The sequence below is a fragment of the Ascaphus truei genome, chromosome 3 (assembly GCF_040206685.1).
Source record: "Ascaphus truei isolate aAscTru1 chromosome 3, aAscTru1.hap1, whole genome shotgun sequence".
Taxonomy (NCBI): Eukaryota; Metazoa; Chordata; class Amphibia; order Anura; family Ascaphidae; genus Ascaphus; species Ascaphus truei.
This window is the reverse complement of record NC_134485.1, coordinates 41,166,629-41,187,828: the sequence shown is the minus strand read 5'-3', so window position 1 is coordinate 41,187,828 and position 21,200 is coordinate 41,166,629. Positions and strand designations below refer to the sequence as shown.

The window sequence follows — 21,200 nt, the reverse complement described above, 5'->3', positions numbered from 1 at the left end:
TGAACACCTGGAAGCAGCTTTGATTAAGTACACACATCTCCTAAAAAAAGTTAATAAAATAAAGTGATTGCGTTTTCCTGACAGTGGCACGAGAGGAGAACAAATGCAATGCACCTGCCAGGTCTCCTCCTCCATGCTCCCCACTATGGGACGACAGGTAGTGTTTGCACTGACCCCCTTCTCTGCCAGAGGGGCCCGCAATGCATTGCAAAGCGAGGGGGGGTGTCACACAGAGCGCTCACACTCATCCCAGGGAGAATACACCACAATGGGTAGTGGCCGTCCGGAAGTGACGTAACGATTCACCTGCTGCTCCGTGGGCAGAGCCAGGAGTTTAAGCATAGATCACTGGAACCGGGAGCTGCCTTTTCCCCGAGACGGAGCGCGAGACCCCCCTGCAGCAGCGCGCGCGGGGAAAGGAGTACCAACTCATTTACCCACTCATTCAGTGCGTGCTGAAACTGCGGAGAAGTTCATTGGAGGAGAGTGTAAAAGCGGCCGCGGGCGCCGCGCGGATATCAGAGTCCCCCCCCCCCCCCCCCCCCCAGTCTCGGGGAGAGAAGGAGAGACACCGCCCGGCTCCCCACCCCACTGCCCGGCTCCCCACCCCACTGCCCGGCTCCCCACCCCACTGCCCGGTCCCGGCTTCATCTTTCAGGATGGCGCCGGGGTCCGCTGCTCGCCGCCTCCTGGTCCTGTTATTCCTCTGCTCCGGTGAGTGCTCCTGGGTTTCTCCCCGCCGCCCCCTCCTCGGACAGTAGCGGGTCAGACATTGTCCCGGAGGCGGGAGGTTGCGGCTGTGATTACTCCGCAGGGAGGGCACTCTCGCACCCATGCACAGCCCCGTGCCTGCGGGGTTTACATGCCCCCCTCATACCCGGGAATACCGCTCTGTGGTATTAGTACTCACACACATGCACAACCCCCCTCATACCCGGGAATACCGCTCTGTGGTATTAGTACTCACACCCATGCACAGCCCCCCTCATACCCGGGAATACCGCTCTGTGGTATTAGTACTCACACCCGTGCCTGCGGGGACACATGCCGCCTCATTCCCGGGAATACCGCTCTGTGGTATTAGTACTCGCTATTAGTAGTCTCTGGCTTAAAAACAAAGGGGCGCCGCGGTCTCGTTGTAATATATACCCTGCGCGTGTTACATGTTCCGGGGGCAATACTAGTTTAATCTCAGCGAAAGAATAAGAAAAACATGCAGTATTTCAGAAACAAAACGGGCAAATGTTACTAATGTAACCCCCTCCTCTCCATTGTACGAGTGTGTGCTGGGCTTACACTCCCGGTGTGTGTGCATCACGCAGGTACACACAGGCTGCAGCTCTGCACTGTACTAGTTATGGGATTATCGCTGAGCTCTAAGAATAGGGACCCCCCTCCCCAAAAGGAGGTGCGACTGTGCTTGTGTACAACGGTCATACTCTTCCATCTCCACTCCATGCACTGAGCAGTCATTATACTCTGTACCCACTAATACTCCATGCACTGAGCAGTCATTATACTCTGTACCCCCTAATACTCCATGCACTGAGCAGTCATTATACTCGGTACCCCCTAATACTCCATGCACTGAGCAGTCATTATACTCTGTACCCCTTAATACTCCATGCACTGAGTAGTCATTATACTCTGTACCCCCTAATACCCCATGCACTGAGCAGTCATTATACTCTGTACACCCTAATACTCCATGCACTGAGCAGTCATTATACTCTGTACCCCCTAATACTCCATGCACTGAGCAGTCATTATACTCGGTACCCCCTAATACTCCATGCACTGAGCAGTCATTATACTCTGTACCCCCTAATACTCCATGCACTGAGCAGTCATTATACTCGGTACCCCCTAATACTCCATGCACTGAGCAGTCATTATACTCTGTACCCCCTAATACTCCATGCACTGAGCAGTCATTATACTCTGTACCCCCTAATACTCCATGCACTGAGCAGTCATTATACTCTGTACCACCTAATACTCCATGCACTGAGCAGTCATTATACTCTGTACCCCCTAATACTCCATGCACTGAGCAGTCATTATACTCTGTACCCCCTAATACTCCATGCACGGAACAGTCATTATACTCTGTACACCCTAATACTCCATGCACGGAGCAGTCATTATACTCTGTACCCCCTAATACTCCATGCACTGAGCAGTCATTATACTCTGTACCCCATATTTATACGCCATCCACTGAGCAGTCATTATACTCTGTACCCCCTAATACTCCATGCACGGAACAGTCATTATACTCTGTACCCCCTATTTATACTCCATCCACTGAGCAGTCATTATACTCTGTACCCCCTATTTATACGCCATCCACTGAGCAAAGTCATTATACTCTCTGCCCCCTAATAATACTCCAAGCACAGAATCACATGGTACTCGGTACCCCTAGCACCATGCCTCTTGTCCTGCATCCTGCACATGTGGTTCCCCTCTGTCTGATCTCTGGTGCTGAAGGGTTAACTCAGATGTGTATGCTTTCGGTGGGGGAGGGTCGCCTGAGCAGGGCATCCCACACCCAGTGATTACAGTAATAATGCTGCCAGCGGGGCGATTTTGCTATTACACAAATGTCCCAAGTGGTGCTTTATTCACAGATAATGACTCCATGTACTGTATCTGTATTGTATAGTGTTTTATGGCATTTCCCCCAATACCGAGAGCTTTTGGTTATGGCATCTTATGTTCTCAAGTAGTAAAAGACCTTGTGTTGATTTGTTGTCTGAATTGGGATTTCCATAAATTGGGGGATGTTGGACCAAATCCTGACACTTTTGGGAATGAGACTAATGTGTGAACTCAGCAGATGTGAGATCAGTAGACGAGGGGTTGTTGGAAGTGGTGAGCCTAGCCCAAGGATGGCCACCTCCAGTCCTCAAGGGCCACCAACAGATCAGGGGTTCAGGATATCCCAGAATCAGCACAGGTGGCTGTCATAAACTGAACCACTGACTGAGCCACCTGTACTGAAGCAGGGATATCCTGAACACCTGATCCTGTTGGTGGCCCTTGAGGACTGGAGTTGGCCACTGTTGGGCTAGAGGCTGAGATGAATATGTTGGCAAAGTCTATTGTGTTTTTTTTTTTTTTTTGTGATTTAATTTCCTGCATTTAAATTTGCTATTGTGTTTTCCTGAGTCTAATCACGTGGAAGAATCTGATTTTGCTTTGAGTTAAGACACATTACCATTTCTCTCTTTAACTCTTGGCTTATCTTGCCCTGAGCATCTGTTCTACCTAATTATTTTTTTTAACCACCACAGACATGTGGGCTATTAGTAACATCCCCCACTATATTCATGAGCGAGCAATACAAATGTGTTTAGCAGGAGGTATATATCTAATTTCATGGGTTTGCATCTCTTGTGGTTAGGTTATTAAGAACAACTCTAATGCAGTTAGGTCATCCATTTTTCTGGCAGTGTGATGCCAAACATTTAAAAAAAATCTAAAGAAATAGTATCCTAATAGTTATTTGAAGAATTAAAGCCAAAATTCTTATACATATAGATCTATATCTAGCTCTTTACAGAATAAGGCTGTGGCCCCGCTAGCATTGACCATGTTCATGCTTGAGAGCGGTGACATCACCAGCTCTCTAAGCATGAGCGCAGTGTGTCCTGGCTATTTTGGAAGCACGCGCGCGGGGGCTTTGCGAGCAAGTTGAGCGCGCTCGAAAAAAGTATTTTTTTGTTTTTTTTACCCAAGCGTGGGTGAGCTTGCGTGTACTAGCGCACGCACCGCGGGAGCGGGGACTTGCATATATAGATATATGTATAGTAAAAGCACGCTCAGCGCTAGCGGGGACGCAGCCTAAGGGCTCATCTAGGGTGGCGCTGAGCGGGCACGCACGCTCACGGTAGACACGTTGCGACAATGCATGTGTCCTGTGTGAGCGGGCGCGCCTGCTCGGCGCTCAGCCGCTTGCCGAGAGAGCAAATTTTAATTTGCCGCTCTAAGCGCGTCATGTGAGCGGTTCGCCCAATGAGGGCGAACCAGCTCCGTGACGTAGAGGCCGCGCCCCCAGACGTGTGCTCACCTGGACGGCCAGAAAAACACTGCCGAGCAGGGAGCAGCGCTGGAGCGCCAGCATGCCTCTACCCATCTTGGACGTGGCCTAAGTCTCCGGGGAACAGAAGTCCTCCGTAGCACAACCACGCTGGTTTTAGCTCTGGGCTGACTCCCTGGTTCCCGGGATTCTTGTCTAGTGACTGGGGTTTTTTAACTTAAAATGGCAGCCAGATCCTGTAAATCCTGCTTGCCAATAAGAAGTCAAAACGTAATTGGGTGGATGGTGTTGCTGCTTTCTATTGGATGACTGGGCACCATCTTTAAAAATCCATGAAAGAACATCTCCAACTTGCCAATAAGAAGGGGATTCATTCTATATACCCTGAAGCAGCCGTTCGGCTGCTTTGAGCCAAATATACCCATAGCTTTCAATGGTATTTTTTTGGCCCAAAACTGCCTGAATGGCGGCTTCATTGTCAATTGTATTCTATATACAAAGGTACAAGAGTAGTGCTTGACACCTGGTGGGTGGTATATAGAATACTGCCCTAGCTTTCTTGGGAACCAGTTCCTATTCTTGAAAAAGCAGCAATTTCCCCTATTGTAAGTTAAGATATTGATGGTAAATTAACTTTAGCGACTTGTACAAAATATTCTACAGTTGCAGAAAGTGAAGGTTTTTTTGTTTTGTTTTGTCTTCTGGATCTTTTATATAATTCATAAGAATGAACATAGATTTTGTGGTGCTATTTCTGCAAATGAGATGGGCAACAAGTGCTTGTTCTTTCCACTAAACACAATGATTGAACAAGTGTTGTAACTATATCTGACACTTGATGGTGAAATTTGTATCTCCAAGTGTTTCCTCAGACCACAAACTAGTGAAATTGTGGCACAGGTGCTCAACCAGTCAACAGGTTTTATTTTTGCAGTGACTCACATGAGAAACAGTCAATAGAAACCGTTTTTATTTGTGATTTTGTCTAAAGTTTTGCTAGCACTAATTCACAAACTCCTAACACCTCATAGGCAAAGTAAACATGCTCCAACTCTACTTACTGTTTTCATTGGAGCGTTAATGAAATCTTTTCAAAACCTGTGTTGTGAAATAAAGTTTCAGGGGACGCTTGGTCTCACTCCCACAATCCTGTACCCTTTGTACTCCATGCAAATTAATGTATCTAGCTGTGAGTGGGAGATCTGTTGCCTTTCAGACTGCAGTGCAACATTAAGCTTGTAATGTTCTGCTGATTAACTTCAGTACTAGTCCCTCCTCTGTATGGGGTTGTAAACACTTAGAAATTCACATTTCTGTATTTCCTTATTTGGTATCACCTGCCAAGAGTATTTCAGATTCTATTCTTAACATCTAAACCAAAGCATGTCTTCATCAGTTTATTCTGTGAATATATTTAAAGCAGCATTTCATTAAAAATCGTCTTTATTTTTATTTTTTATTTTAAATAAATTAGTTGTCTAGTATAATGATACTTGCTGTATTTTTATCTTGATTCGTATGCCCTTTTGTAATGAGTTTTACTGTGTTAAGCTTCCTTGGGTTGTTATAGCAACTTTTAGTAAGTCACAGCACTTTTGAAATAGGCAGCCATATTGGGTGTCCGGGGTGCAGGCTCTTCGATCGGCAGCGCATTCTGTATGCCACTTCCCAGAATTCTTGTCTGAAGTTTGGTTTAAGATGTAAGCCAATTACCTGGATTTCTTGACCATTTAATCACTAAGTATTTATCTTGTGAAAAATAAATATGTTGTTTCTCTGGAAACACTGCATTCAAGCATATTGGCTATTTATGTTTCTGTTTGTAAATTGATGTCACAAAACAGCTTGGAGGACTGATCGTTATCACCAAAAAGATGATAGAAACAGATGGTAAACGCTATACAAATGTCTTCACGCACTGTATAGGTGAATGAAGCAGCTTTGGGGATCTGTGATCACCTGCAAAAGCACTGTGTGGGTATTCTGTCTGCCTGCCTGCCTGTTTTGCGATATTGGTGTTTTTAGTTAAACACACACGTATGTTGGTGTTTTGTAACATATACTTGGCCGGTGAGACTGTAAATGCTTAGAGCAGCTGGTGTCTTCCTAGCTATTAAAGGGGCTTTCCAACATACAGTAAGTGGCTTAATTGAATCATTCTAATCACCCTTAAAGTGGCAGTCCCACACATTGTAAATGGCTGTTTTCCCCATTGGCATTATTGAAGGGGGTGTGGTGGGTTGAGTTCCTTTGGGGCTAAATAGTGTGAACCCCCACCCTTCCACATTTGCATTCCTGATATACATACATACAGTTTTAGGTGTGGCTGCTCTCAAATGTAAAATCCAGCATGGTCACCAGTGTGGACCAATAGGAAATCAGCCCTACAGCTCACTTTTGGTCATCAGGACCGAAACGATTTTATGGCCATATTGAATTTCGGGTGGAAGTTTTAAATGGCTGCTTTGTGGGGAAAAAGAGTTCCTTAATCAGTGCATATCTACTAAATATTCGTAGGGGTTAATGGTTGATAACACAGCACGGGTACACCAAGTTGGCTATAGATATCTCAATATGAGATGTTCCTTACTGAGACAGTCATGAAGCTGTTTGTACCAATGCGTGAATAAAAACTGAACTTTTAATAATTTCAACAAATTATTTTCAAAGACAGCACAATATATACAAATCTGCAAATAATTGTAAAAAATAAAATGTGCTAGTTCTCTCATTGAGGCAGTCCCACCCTATCTAGGCTAGGCATCATCAGTATTTTAGCATGGTGATGCAATGAGGATCTTCACACAATGTTAGTGAGCCAGATGTGTTGAATACTGTATGATCAATTGGAACAAACTACTAAAACTATTCTCAGACTGAGTATTTCAGAGGAGTAGCTAATTTTAACCAATGAAAATGATTACAATGTCGGTTACCATTCTCGGTTAATTATCTGTGCAGAGAAGCTACCTATGAGAGCCCATGTTTTCTATGTAGTACTATTTGAGATGATTGGTATGAGACTTATTGGTTACCCTACCCAATAAATACTCACCCAGAATCAAAGTTTGTATAGTTATTAATACTCCAGGAATGGGTTAACCTCTTTTTAACAGTTGGTTGTCAGCCTCCCCTACTTTAAAGGAAGTAGTGGGAGAGGGGATTGTCAAATAGTATGTACAGGAAGTCTCCCTCCCTTACTTCCTCCCTTCCTTCCTTCCCTTTTTGTTCCCCCCCCCCCATAACATTTTCCCTATCTCATGGTGTGATCAATATTGTATCCAATAGCAGCTTGACCAATACAGAAATATGTACATCTACTGCCCTGCTATAGAAGTCTGGAGAGAAGGGGGTCCCCAACATAGATCTACCCCTATATATTATAGGTTTTAAAGATCTAAACTATATCACACGATATACACCAAGAAAAAAATTATAATTATTATTTTTTTCCCCTCCCTTAGGTGCACCTACTGGGCCTCATCTTTATCTTTTAGACTGAGCAGTGTGCTTTTCTGTTTACATTTAACCTATTAAACATGCCACTAGTTTACTTTTATCCTAGGCACTACTCCCATGTTAATGAATTGAGTGAGGCTGTTTACCTTCATGTGGCCAGTGAGTAATCCTTTGTCACCTCAGGTTGCAAATGGGTTAACAGCGATTACAACTTTGACATTTTAAAGCCCCGTCATGTGAGTTGCTTGCTAGATTTTGATGCTGTGACTATTCCTGCTTCCTGTCTGGTAACATCAGAATGGGCTGCTGGAAATACTTTCCTTTTCACCTTTTTTTTACACCACCACTCCTCCTAATTGGTCAGTGTCTGACACTTTCTGTTCAGATTACCCTGTACTGTGTGCATATTTCTGAAAAATAGTTTACCTTTTTTAGTCTGAAGACCAGTTCATTAAAACTGGTCATGTCAATGACTAGTGGCACACAACTTTTTTTTATGGGATTTATTGGTAAACAAGTTGTCTTATTGTCCTAAAAGACTCCTTACTGTTAAATAGAACTGACATTAATTACTTGGATGTTCTTGTTCATCCACAAACCTGGCAATTAATTTACAGAGACATCTGTTAAAATATCTTGCTTGATAATGTATGTCGGAACAAATGTATTTTCCGTGTTAATCTTGAATGGACATTGTCTTGTCCAGGAAAACTGGGAGCTGTTAAGGAAATATAAAAACTGAATTTGTTGCATTTTGCCACAAAATTGCTATACTTGCAAAAGTTTATGAATGGTAATTTTATGCAATTATGCAAATATGCTGTAATTGCAGCCTTTGTTAAACTACTATTGCAGCACACAACTTTAGAAGCCATCTGGATTTTATGGGGAAATTTTTAGCAAATGACTGTTTTTGAATGGTCAGCAGGTTGCTCATCCAGATGGATCTTTTGTTTCCTGTGGAATTTTAAAGCCACTGATGTCATTTGTGGCGGCACATATATCAAAACTCTATTGAGCAGATTTATTATTTCTGATGTCTGCTCTTTTTATTGAGTATGTATGTATGTATGTATGTATGTACGATTCAGGGTGTTTTCAGGGCTGACACCCATTAATTTCAGCTCTGGAGATGCTTTCCTCTCTAGCGGGTGCCTGTAACCACTCCAGAGTTCACATTATGGTGGATTTTCAAAGCTTGTGGGCCAATAGGAAGCCTCAAGGGATGATGTCACTGCTTCCTATTGGCCCATCCGCTTTGAAAATCCACCAAAATGTGAACCCTGGAGTGGTGATGCTGGAGCGCTAAATTGCAGGAGATACTGGTACCCTCTTCAGAGGTCAGCATCTCTGGAAGCATGGGGATCCCAGAGTTGAAATGACTGGGGTTCAGCTTCGGAGACCTCCAAGCGGTGAGAGATCTTTGCAACACTTTCCTGTTTGTGATAATGTGTTGCCTTTGTGCTGCAAAATGAACAATAGATATTGTTACCGTGGTGATATAAGGTAGCTGCTGAGTTACTGATTGAATTGTTTTAGGCAGATTGGTAAGAATGTAGAATTATCCATTGCCACATGCTTTACATAATGGAGAAAGAGTATTACTTTATGGTAAATCCGGTGTACTGCATTTGGTAGAAAACGTCCTCAGATGTGCAGAAATGAATAGTATTGCAGATTACTACAGACATGAACTGTATCGAGTTTTAACTAAAATAAACCATCCCTTTTAATTAAAAATATAATAAATGATGGGCCATATTAAGAATTGCTCTTCCATAAGATTACTTATGACCCCATTCTAGTTGCTCCATGAGACTTCTTTCATGCTCGAGGACTCCAGTCATAGTTATAGTCCCATAGTAGATGAGGTTGAAAAAAGACATACATTCAACCTATGCTAAATTTAGATGACATATACTTTTTTTCCTATATTTGTACTTGCAGTATATTGATCCAGAAGAAGGCAAAGAAAAACTCCAGTGAAATATCTAATGATATCTCATAAGGAAAAAAACTAATTCCTTACTCCAAATATTGGCATTGAGCTTTCTCCCTGAATCAACATCCTTCCCATGTTTACTTATTTGGTATATACTTGTATACCTTTTCCTTTCTGAAAAGATGTCCATTTGTTTTTTGTTTTTTTAAGAAACTGTATCTATATCTGCCATGGGTAATGAATTCCTAATTTCCTTTTTTGCTGGTGAAATCGCCTTTCCTTCAACCTTAAGGGATGACCCGATGTTTGTTTGTACTGCCCTTGGGATGAATAGGTCTTTTGAAAGCTCCTTGTATTGTCCCCGAAATATATTTGTATATAGTTATCATATCCCCATTTGGACAGCTCTTTTCTAATGTAAATAAATCTAATTTAGCTAGCCTCTCCTCATAAATCAGATAATCCACCCCCTTTATTCATTTGGTGACTCTTCTCTGCACTTTCTCTACTTCCATAATGTATTTTGTAAGGAGTGGTGCCCAAAAATTGTACTCCATATTCAAGGTGTGGTCTTACTAATGTTTTATAAAGGGACATAAATATGTTTACCTCCTTTCCTTCCATTTTCGTTTAATTTTAAGGAAAGAAAATAGTGCACTACTAAAAGTATTGTCCTAGTGCAATGAAAATAAAAATAAATCATACACAAATTGAGCGATCACTATTATCCAAACATACAAAACACAGTGAAATAAAACATGGGTGTAATCAGCTGTATCTAATTGCCAATGAATATGTAAAGTCCCATAGAATAATCAGATGGTGAAATCTTATCTGTGATGTAAGAAGTGGTTCTGATTTTTTTTTAGATTAAGCCAGAGGTCTCAGGCGTGTGCTGTTCTCCGTGGGAGGTTTTCCGCTTCTTTTATTTAGTACATGTTAGGGGGAAAAAAGCGCATAGAAAAGTACAGTTTTAATAAATACATAAAAAAGCATACATGTCCAACATTCCATTTATGAAATTAATGATTTCACGAAACGCATAGGACTGGCAGTGTCCCCTGAAGTCTGGTTAATAGCCAAATTGCTGAGAGTCCTGGTGACTCCAGGTGTCTAAAAATTGCTGCGGAGATCAATCGCATAGCAGGTGACATCACAGCAGCGGCTGCATCGACAGAGCATACAGCAGCAGACAAATACAAGGATCGTACCATAGCACATTACAGGACCATCCAAGTGGGTGCCACACTTCTCCTTATGTGTGGAGGCTTTTATTTATAGACACAATGCGAGTGTAAGCTATGCTTTTTTATTTATTTATTTTATATAATGTACTTTTCTATAGGCGTTTTGTGCACTTCTTTTTTTTTTTTTTTTTTTTTTTTTTCTTCTGTTTTTTCCCCCCTTCCTAATATTGCCTGTTTAATGCAAGATAAGATCAATCTTATTCACGGACAAACCTGAAATCTAACAACCATTCCTTGCTAGACTGGATTCTCTCCTCAAATCCCAGCAGAATCCAATCCTCCCTCTGGCATCCTTCCTGACATTTTCAGTGACCATGCAATAGTGTACTGTGGAAGGGAAAATTAAATTACCCCAATCAAGCCCTAATGTTCTCCTCACTAGAACATTTAGAAACTTTAACCCACAACTGTTTCTAGCTGACGTTACCAACTGCCCTTGGTACAGAATTGACTTAATTCCCGACCCTGATTCTGCGCTCGACTATTTCCAATCGGAGTTCTTAAAACTCTGTGATACCCATGCTCCACTACGCAGAATAAGAGTACGGGGGGGCCACCTTCCGTGGGTTACAACTGACCTTATAGCACTCCCCCATTTCGGGGAGTCCATGTAGAAAAGCTACAAAGTAACTGGCACTACCAAGGATCTTAATCACTACAGATGCCTGCGGAACATGTGCACAAGGAAAAAGACATTCAAAGGCACAATATTACTCTGACAATCTTCGCCAGAATACATCAAACCCAGCTAACTTCTGGAAGGTTATCAACAATATATTGCAGCCTTTTGGCCATCAACAACCAAGTAATATCACCAAAGAGGATATTACTCTGACAAACCTCATTGACATTGCAAATGCATTCAATGATTACTTTGTGGGGTGTTTCTAACTTATTGGCAAAACGCAACCCAAACCACAAACATGAACTTCATTCTGTGAGTACCCCCATAGCCCCACCCTCTCCCAACATTGCTCATAATTTTCAATTTGTCCCAGTATTCGAAGAAAGATTACACAAGTGCTCTTCAAATTAAAACTTAGCAGTCAATGTGGACCTGACTTACTGCAATCTAAGTTCCCAAGACTTGGTGCCCCAGCCACTGCCAAACCAATAGCTTCCATAGTCCACTATTCTGTCTGAAGGCCATATCACTAAGACCTGGAAAACTGCCAGTTGTCCCAATCTTTAAAAGTGGGGAAAAAACACTGTCTCAAACTACAGGCCAGTCTCTCCTCTCCCAATACTATCCAAAGTCATGGGAAAATGTGTTCACTCCCAATTAAGCGATTACTATACCAAGACAAATTTCTCTAGCCAATTCCTATATGGCTTTTGCCCCAAACACTCCACGGTAACACCCTGCTAAAAGTTTGCAATGAAATCCAGTGTGGAATGGAAGTGGGACAACTCACTGGTGCAATATTCCTAGATTTTGCAAAGGCTTTTGATACTGTTGATCATGTTATCTTGCTTAACAAACTCCAGTGCTCTGACATAGGGAAGCATGCTTTAAACTGGTTTCATTCTTACCTATCAGGTAGATCCCAACATGTGTCCATCTCAGGCTCTAACTCCAACCCCTTGGATATCACCTGTGGTGTCCCGCAAGGCTCTGTCCTGGGCCCCTTCTCTTTTCTGTGTTCATAAATGATCTTCCTACAACTTGTAAGGGTGCTTCAATACACATGTATGCAGATGACACAATCTTACAGTATATGCACACAGCCATAGCCTCTCTGACCTTGAACACATACTTCAATCTGACTTTTTGAGACTTGAAAATTGGATTTCCCAAAACAAACTGTTTTTTTTAATTTATTTTTTAAACACTGACAGGACTATAACAATGGTGTTTGAGATCAAGGCTCAAGTTTTAAAGCTTCCAATGACTGAGCTCCAGATCAGAACAAACACTAAAACAACCCTAACTCCTGTTACTAGTTTTAAATACTTGGGCATATGGTTTGACTCCCATTTAACATTCGAGATGCACATTGATACCCTGACATCAAAAAAATATGCCAAACTAGTTGTACTTTATAGGAACAAATCCTCCCGAAGTCTGCTGGTCAGAAAATGTATCGCACAGATGCTAATGCCAATTATCGACTATGGGGACATAGCACGGCATCCCAAACCCACATTGGAAAACTTAATACCCTCTACAATTCAATATGCCGCTTTGTTCCACAATGCAACTACAACACACATCACTGCAAAATGCTCAAAGAACTAGATTGGTCATCACTTGAGTCTAGGCGCACAGTTCTTTCCTGTCTTTCCTGTCTTGCTTTCAAATACTTTCTGGGCAAATTACCTGTCTATCTGAACAAGCTCCTCACCCCTACCACATGCAGCACTTATCATCTGAGATCTGACTCCAAAAGACTGTTCATGTTCCCAAGGTTCTGCAAAGTATTTGGCCGCTCCTCCTTCTCTTACCGTGCCCCCCAAAACTGGAACAATCTACTTGAGACTCTCACAGCCACCACCAGTCTAAGTTCTTTAAAAACCAAAGCTGTCTCACATTTTAATCTGGTCTGTAACTGTTACATACGTCTATAATATTATTATCTCTAACCGTGCATGCAATGTCTTGTGTATATAATGTATACCCTGTTCACTTACGTAACTGTATTTGTAACCATGTTTTACTGCTGCGGCCAGGCTTATTCTTAGGCTAAGGTCCCGTTGCACGCGTCCGCACGGCTGGCTTGCTTGCCGGCGGCGCGTGCAACTCGCTGTACCGCGATCTGCGGTCTACAGGAAACTTCAGTAGTAGCGGGGGGGCGTGGCCAAACGGGTCGGGGAGGTGCGGCCATGACGTGAGGGGGCGCAGCCATGACGTGGGGGGCCGGAGCGGGAGGTGGGCGGGAGTGGGAGGATTGACAGGGAGGGGGGGGCGTGGCTTGAGCGGAGGGACCCGCTACTCTTCCCCCCCCTCCCTCCACGGGCTGCCACGGGCTGCAGGTAAGTAAAAAAAACACACACACGCAGGCACTCATACATACATACATACATACACACACACACACACAGACAGGCACGCACGCACTCAGGCACACACATACACACACACACAGACAGGCACGCACGCACTCAGACACACACACAGACAGGCACTCACGCTGCTTTCACTCCACACTCCTCCCCGCTCCCCGAAGCCTCTCCTACTCCCGCAGCCTCCCCTCCCCATTGGCTCACAGCCACACCACGTGACGCGTCGAAGCTAGGAAACACCATTCTCTTGTGTCTCCTAGCGGCTGACGCGCCACAGCGCGTAGTCAGCTGTGCCGCCAGGGGGGACCGGGACCGGCTCGCGAGGATTCCCCTGCTGGTGGGGAACTCGCTATATTGCCGCCCGCGCCAACGAGCGCAGCGGGTCCCAGGCCTTACACTTGCCAGGTGTCAGCCGCGTTCTGCCGGGGGCTTTTCTCCGTTTGAAAACAGAGTTTCCCGCGCGGTGGCCGCTTCAATAGATGAGCGCTAATGGCGCTTACTATTGAAAGCGCCTGAGGCGCGGGAAAAAAAGCCGAAGATAGCCGCGCGCCACCCGCAGCTTTTTTTTAATTGCGGCGGCAGCCGCATTAGAATTAAACTGGCCGCCAGTGTATTTGTCATCTTAACTCTGTGCCCAGGACATACTTGAAAACGAGAGGTAACTCTCAATATATTCTTCCTGGTAAAATATTTTATAAAAAATTTTGTTTGCCTTTGCAGCTTCTACATGACTTTGGGTACTATTGCTAAACCTGCTGTCTACAAGCACTCCTAAATCCTTCTCCATCAAGGATTCTCCTACATTATCCCCATTTAATTTGTAAATTGCCTGTTAATTCCATTTCCCAAATGCATAACCTTGTACTTATATGTATTAAACCTTATCTGCCATTTACCTGCTCAAGTTTCAAGTCTATCCAAGTCCTTCAGCTGAGAAATTGCATCCTGCTGTTATTCTACTACTTTACACAATTTAGTGCTATCAGCAAAGATGCAGAATTATTGCTCTATGCCAGGGTTGTGCAAGCTATTAGAGCTGTGTGAAGTGGGGGGTGCGGGGGTTGGAGGGAGCCGTCGCGGGCGTCACAGGGTGTCATGCGGCCCGCGGGCCGTATGTTGTGCAGGCCTGTTGTACACCAACATCTTGTGTGGAACCGTATCAAAAGCCTTTGCAAAATCCAAGTAGACCACATCAACTGAATTACCCTGGTCTAATTTCCTACTTGCCCCCACAAAGAAATTATATTCATTAATACATGCTGACTATTAGTAATTTTGTTTTCCACTAGTTATTCCTGTATATTATCCCATACTAAACCTGCAATTAGCTTCCCCACTATTGATGTCAGGCTTACAGGTCTGTAATTCCCTGGTTGTGATGTACAGACACCACGTCTGCTTTATGCCACTCTTGTGGTGCTGAGCCTATGGAAATAGTAATTGAATATTAAATGTAATGGTTTAGGTATTACTGAATTTAACTCCTTAACTCTTGGATGTATGAAATTTGGGCTAGGTGCCTAATTTACTTACATTTTTATCAAGCCGCCTATGAACTTCTTCCTTGGTTAACTAATTGTTTGTTAATATAGAGGTTGTGGCTTCCTCCTGTGGCACCACTATTGCAATTGATTCTTTCCTGGTAAATACATGGGCAAAGAATTTGTTTAATACCTCTGCTTTTTCCGTATATCCATATTTGCCTGCCCATCTCACACTGAAATGGTCCTATATCCTTTTTAAAAAAAATGTTCTTTTTTTTTGTTTTTTGTTTTTGTTAAGGTACTTTAAATAACTTATGATAGATCTTACTTTCTATTGCAATTTTTTTTATCCATTTTTGCTAATTTGCGTGAGCCCTAAAAGTGCACATTTACTAAGCATGATGGAGTATCACTGCTTCGTTAACATGGCCGTGTGTGAGGCTGTATTTATCCATCTGTATTGGCTCCTGTATATGCTGTGGCAACTGGATTTATTTTTCTCTCGGAAAAATGCTCTGTACAAATCACCAGGTATGACCTTCTTTGCTGGCTCTTGTGTCTTACTAAATAGGAGTCCTTCATCTTCCTTACTGCCACTCCCGATTTTTGCTATTTTTTTTGGACTGGTTTCTAGATCACTTTGTTTAACATGTAGTCCTGCTTACCAACATATCTGGTGATACAGTAAGATTAAAGCTGTAACACATGTTGTGGTGCTTTTAACTGATGTTTTATAATGAAAAATGTTTTTAATAGCTTTATTCTCCTACTGCAATCATTCCAAATATATCTACTATATATTTCTGAGTTCACTGTATGTCTGCGTCCCTAGCGGCAATCTCATTGGTCCCTTGGCCTGCCCGCCCCCGCACCTCTCATTGGCCTGAGGCGGAGTGACGGGCCAAAGGACACACACACACACACACACACACACACACACACACACACACACACACCACCCCCCTCCTCCTCTCCCGGTGCCCCTCACTCTCTCCCCCCACCTCACCCAAATCCCCACGCTCTGCAACATCCCCAGCCGCACCATCACCCTCACCGTGCGCCGCGGAGAGCAGCAAACTACAGCCTCCTCCTCCCTCGCGGCACGGCCCGGGCCTCCTGCACTCCCCCTCACGTGCGCCGCTCCCGGAGGAAGCGCGAACCGGGCCTCCTGCACTCCCCCTCACGTGCGCCGCTACCGGAGGAAGCGCGGACCGGGCCTCCTGCACTCCCCCTCACGTGCGCCGCTACCGGAGGAAGCGCGGACCGGGCCTCCTGCACTCCCCCTCACGTGCGCCGCTACCGGAGAGGGGAAGCGCGGCCCGGGCCTCCTGCACTCCCCCTCACGTGCGCCGCTACCGGAGGAAGCGCGGACCGGGCCTCCTGCACTCCCCCTCACGTGCGCCGCTACCGGAGAGGGGAAGCGCGGCCCGGGCCTCCCACCTCAGATCCACATGGGAGCGGCCGGACGAGTGAGTGAGCGGCCTTCACCTCCCCTCACCCCCCTTCACCCAACCCTCACCCCCCTTCACCTAACACTCACCCCCCTTCCACCTCCCCTTCACCCCCCCTCCACCTCCCCTCCACCCCCCCCCTTCACCTCCCCTCCACCCCCCCCCCCCTTCACCTCCCCTCCACCCCCCCCCTTCACCTCCCCTCCACCCCCCCACCACCTCCCCTCCTCCCCCCCTCCTTCACCTCCCCTCCACCCCTCCCCCCTTCACCTCCCCTCCACCCCCCCTCCCCTTCACCCCCCCCTCACCTCCCCTCCACCCCCACCTTCACCCCCCTCCACCCCCACCTTCACCCCCCTCCACCCCCACCTTCACCCCCCTCCACCCCCACCTTCACCCCCCCTTCACCTTCCCTTCACTCCCCCCTTACAACCTCCCACCACCTCCCCCCTCCTCACCACCTCCCCCCACCTTCACACCACCTCCCCCCCCCTTCCCCCTTTCCCACCACCTCCCCCCCTTCCCACCACCTCCCCCCCTTCCCACCACCTCCCCCCCCTTCCCACCACCTCTCCCCCTTCCCACCACCTCCCCCCCCCTTCCCACCTCCCCCCCCTTCCCACCACCTCCCACCACTTCCCCCCTTCTCCCCCCTCCTCCCCCCCACCACCTCCCCCCTTCCCCACCACCTCCCCCTCCTCACCACCTCCCCCTCCTCCCCCCTCCCCCCCTCCTCCCCTCCTCCCCCCCCCTCCCCTCCTTCCCCACCTCCCCCCACCCTCCCCCCCTCCTCACCACCTCCCCCCTCCTCACCACCCCCCCCCCTTCCCACCTCCTCCCACCCCCCTTCCCACCTCCTCCCACCCCCCTTCCCACCTCCTCCCCCCCCCTTACAACCTCCCACCACCTCCCCCCTCCTCACCACCTCCCCCCACCAGACACACACACACACACACACACACACACACGTACACACACGTACACACACGTACACACGTACACGTAGACACACACACGTACACGTAGACACACACACGTAGACACACACACGTACACGTAGACACACACACGTACACGTAGACACACACATGTACACGTAGACACACACACACACATGGACACATAGACACACACACACACACATGGACACGTAGACACACACACACACACACACACACACACACGTACACGTACACACACACACACGTACACGTACACGTACACGTACACACACACACATGGAGACATACACACACACATATGGAGACACACACACGTATACACTCACACACGTATACACTCACACGTATACACACAGGTATACACACACACAATGTATACACACACACGTGTATACACACACACGTGTATACACACACACGTGTATACACACACACGTACACATATACACATGTGTATACACACACACACATACAATGTATACACACAAACATGTATACACACACACATGTATACACACACACGTACACATACACACACATGTATACACACACACGTACACATACACACACATGTATACACACACACACACATACAATGTATACACACACACACGTATACACACACTATCCCCAGCACCACCACATCAGCACACCGGTATCCCATGCCCCCCCAGCACACTGGCATTCTCGGCTCCCCGCATTCCCAGCCCCCATCAACACCATCAGCACTCACACATCGGCACCTTTGCACCTCCCCCATCGGCACACCCACATCAGCACCAAACCCTCCCAAATCAGCACACCGATACAATCACCATAAGTACAGCCACAACAGCACTACCACCGCACATGGGCCGCGTGGACCACTCCCCACCCAAATGCCACACCCACACCACAAACATCCCGGGCAACGCCGGGGCTCTCAGCTAGTTTAAAAAAAAACTACTAGTGGATTTTTTTTGTAGCATTTCAATTCACACTTTACTAACAATATTGGCAAACATGTTTGAATTTACTTTTTAGAAAAGCCTTATGGATGAGCAAAATGTGCAGATGGATTAAAGGGTCAAATTCATATACGAAATGTGATGACCATTTGGCCTAAATAACAAACTCTTCCCAAAAGTCAGCACTTCAGTTTTAAGAGGGGGGGGGGGTCTCCCTTCTCACTTCTCACTTCTCCCTTCTCCCTTCTCCCTTCTCCCTTCTCCCTTCTCCCTTCTCCCTTCTCCCTTCTCCCTCCTCCCTCCTCCTTCCCGATCTATGCTTTTATGTTGACAATGGAAAACCACTTGAAAGTTTATAAATGTGTAGATTTGTTAACCAAGAAGCACCAATTATTCTTCTGTGTGCATAGTTTCATGCACTAAGGATTAGTCAATAAGATTTACCACTTGGTTTAGGAGTCATAGATTTATTTATTGTTTTCCCTTCAGCTCTGAAAAACCCTGCTTCGAACTGAACAGACCGTGTTAATTTCCACTCTGGGGGGGGGCCCTTGCTTTCTGAGATGCCTGTCTCCCAAGGTGCTCTGGTGGTATCCTATATTGGGTAAACAATATGGAGGTTTAAATCTCCTGTAATCCATTGCAACTTTCTGTCGGCCAATGTGTCCCGCTGGAGATCTAAGAATCGCGGCATACCGGCAGCACCTAATGGAGGAGGGATGTCTCTCGGGAAGCCGGGGGGTCCTAGGACCTGAAATATAATGCAGTTCAGGTCTGGAACCGCCATCTCCCCCCCCCCCCCCCCCCCCGCTTCATAATTTTGTGTAAATAAGTTGATTGGAATGCTGCTTGACGATTTCCTCTGAGTAATGAAGCTCCGATGTTGACTCTAGCTTTAACTTGGCAGATCATCCTAGGCCAGGGTTGGCGAACACCAGGCCTGACAGCCAGGCCGCCAACAGGCCAGGTATTTGGGATATTCCTGCTTTTGCACAGGTGGCTGTCATTGTGACTGAGACACGTGCTGAATAAAGGATATCCTTTATCTGCCCTGTTGGGGGCCCTTGGGGACTGGAGTATGCCACCCCTGACTGACCTAGTGACTCCAAAAAATACAATACGTTATCATTGTAATTAACTTTTTTAGAATCTTAATCATTTCTATCTTGTGACAAATTAATATGGCTTCATTTTAGTGTATGGCAAGAAATTCAATCTGCTACCTGTGCAACAATGGGATTACTTTGGTAGCTATTCTAACGACTATAATGTGTGTTTAGCGATGAGGTATTTTTTATCAATTTTTAATTATAAAACCATTCGACATGGAAATTTTTATATTAAAAGGTAATCGACTTGGCTGATTGGGATTGGTGTTTGTAGCTTTATAAATATCCTAATTTGCTCCAGGAAAAACAAAAATGTGCAGGTGGACCTTCTTTGTACAAGCATTTGCCGTAAGGTGTACATGGCTGAATTTTTATTTGCCTTAATCATAGAAGGCTGTTTACTTTTTGATTTATTTGCAGACTAAGCTGCAAAGTTTCATGAGGGGGAAAAAAAAAAAGGATTGCGCTAGTTAAAAAATTAACTCTTGTGTGGGGGTCCCGTGGTACTTCCACGTCATGTGATCACATGATGCCAACAGACCCCAGATACAGCTCAACCCTGTTATAGCGCGATCCGCTACAACGCGGATCAGTTTATAACGCGGTCTAGGCGTGGCTCCCGTTTTCAAAGTAAAAAAATATATAATTTTTTTTTTTTTGGGCGTAACATACAAACTTCACTCACACAGACACAGAGCATGACTACAACATACCCTGGCTGGTAACACATTGTTCCATAGCATGACAACTTTAATAGCAGAGAGAGAACTGCATAAGTGGGAATACAGCTTTAGGCTGAAGCAGTCGGGTTTTAGGACCATGGGAAAACATTACAGACTGCCGTCTTTGCAGCCCCTCACCAAGTAGGAAAGCTGGTGGTACTGTAGTTGGAAGTGTGCGGAAAAGTGCTTTAACTATACAGTTCATCCACCTACACCTGACAGGAAAGGTCCTTAGGGTAACAATTGACACTGCCCAATAATTAGGGCAGTGTAAGAGTTAAGTTATCCAGCAGCTGCTGACCTCACTAATATTGCTGAAGCAAATGCACTGCTGGCCCTCCGGGCAGAGAAGGGGTTAGCAGCCAAGGATACAGGTGGAGTTTGTACCCCCCATGGCTGATCCGAGGTGTCAGATCCCCTGCACCTCCGGGTAAGTCCTGATCGCGGCGGCCATTCAAAATTTATTTTTATTTTTTTCCTTTCGCGATCCCGGTTATAACGTGGTCTGTGGACCCTGAATACCGCGTTATAATGGGGCTCAGCTGTATTATGTTTCAGTTGGACTGATGTGCCCGTATGTCATGAATGTCCACATCATACCAGGTAAGTCATTAAGGCAATCTAAGGCTGCGTCCATACAAGGCTAGACTGCGCGGACGCATCCGCACGCTGAACGATTAGACTGCCCAAAGGCAGTGATCGCATCTATACAGCATGCGCGCAGAAGCGGGAGGGGATGCGCGATGCACGTGAAATCAGTCAAAACTGATTTCTCGCACGATAGGGCGGTCACGTGAGCGGTTCGCCCAATGAGGGCGAACCAGCTCCG

The 21,200-nt window shown here is 45.6% G+C and overlaps 1 protein-coding gene across 3 annotated transcripts in view; it reads left to right on the top strand.

The window, feature by feature from the left end:
* Window positions 1-265: 265 nt before the first annotated feature.
* Window positions 266-21,200, top strand: part of CXADR (CXADR cell adhesion molecule) — a 52,614-nt gene continuing 31,679 nt past the window's right edge. For 2 of the 3 annotated variants that reach the window (XM_075593962.1, XM_075593960.1), the window contains exon 1: window positions 266-714. In XM_075593962.1, coding sequence (XP_075450077.1) covers window positions 660-714 — 55 coding nt within the window. In that variant the 5' untranslated portion in view covers window positions 266-659. The remainder of the gene's footprint in view (window positions 715-21,200) is intronic. The other variant, XM_075593961.1, reaches the window with a different exon arrangement.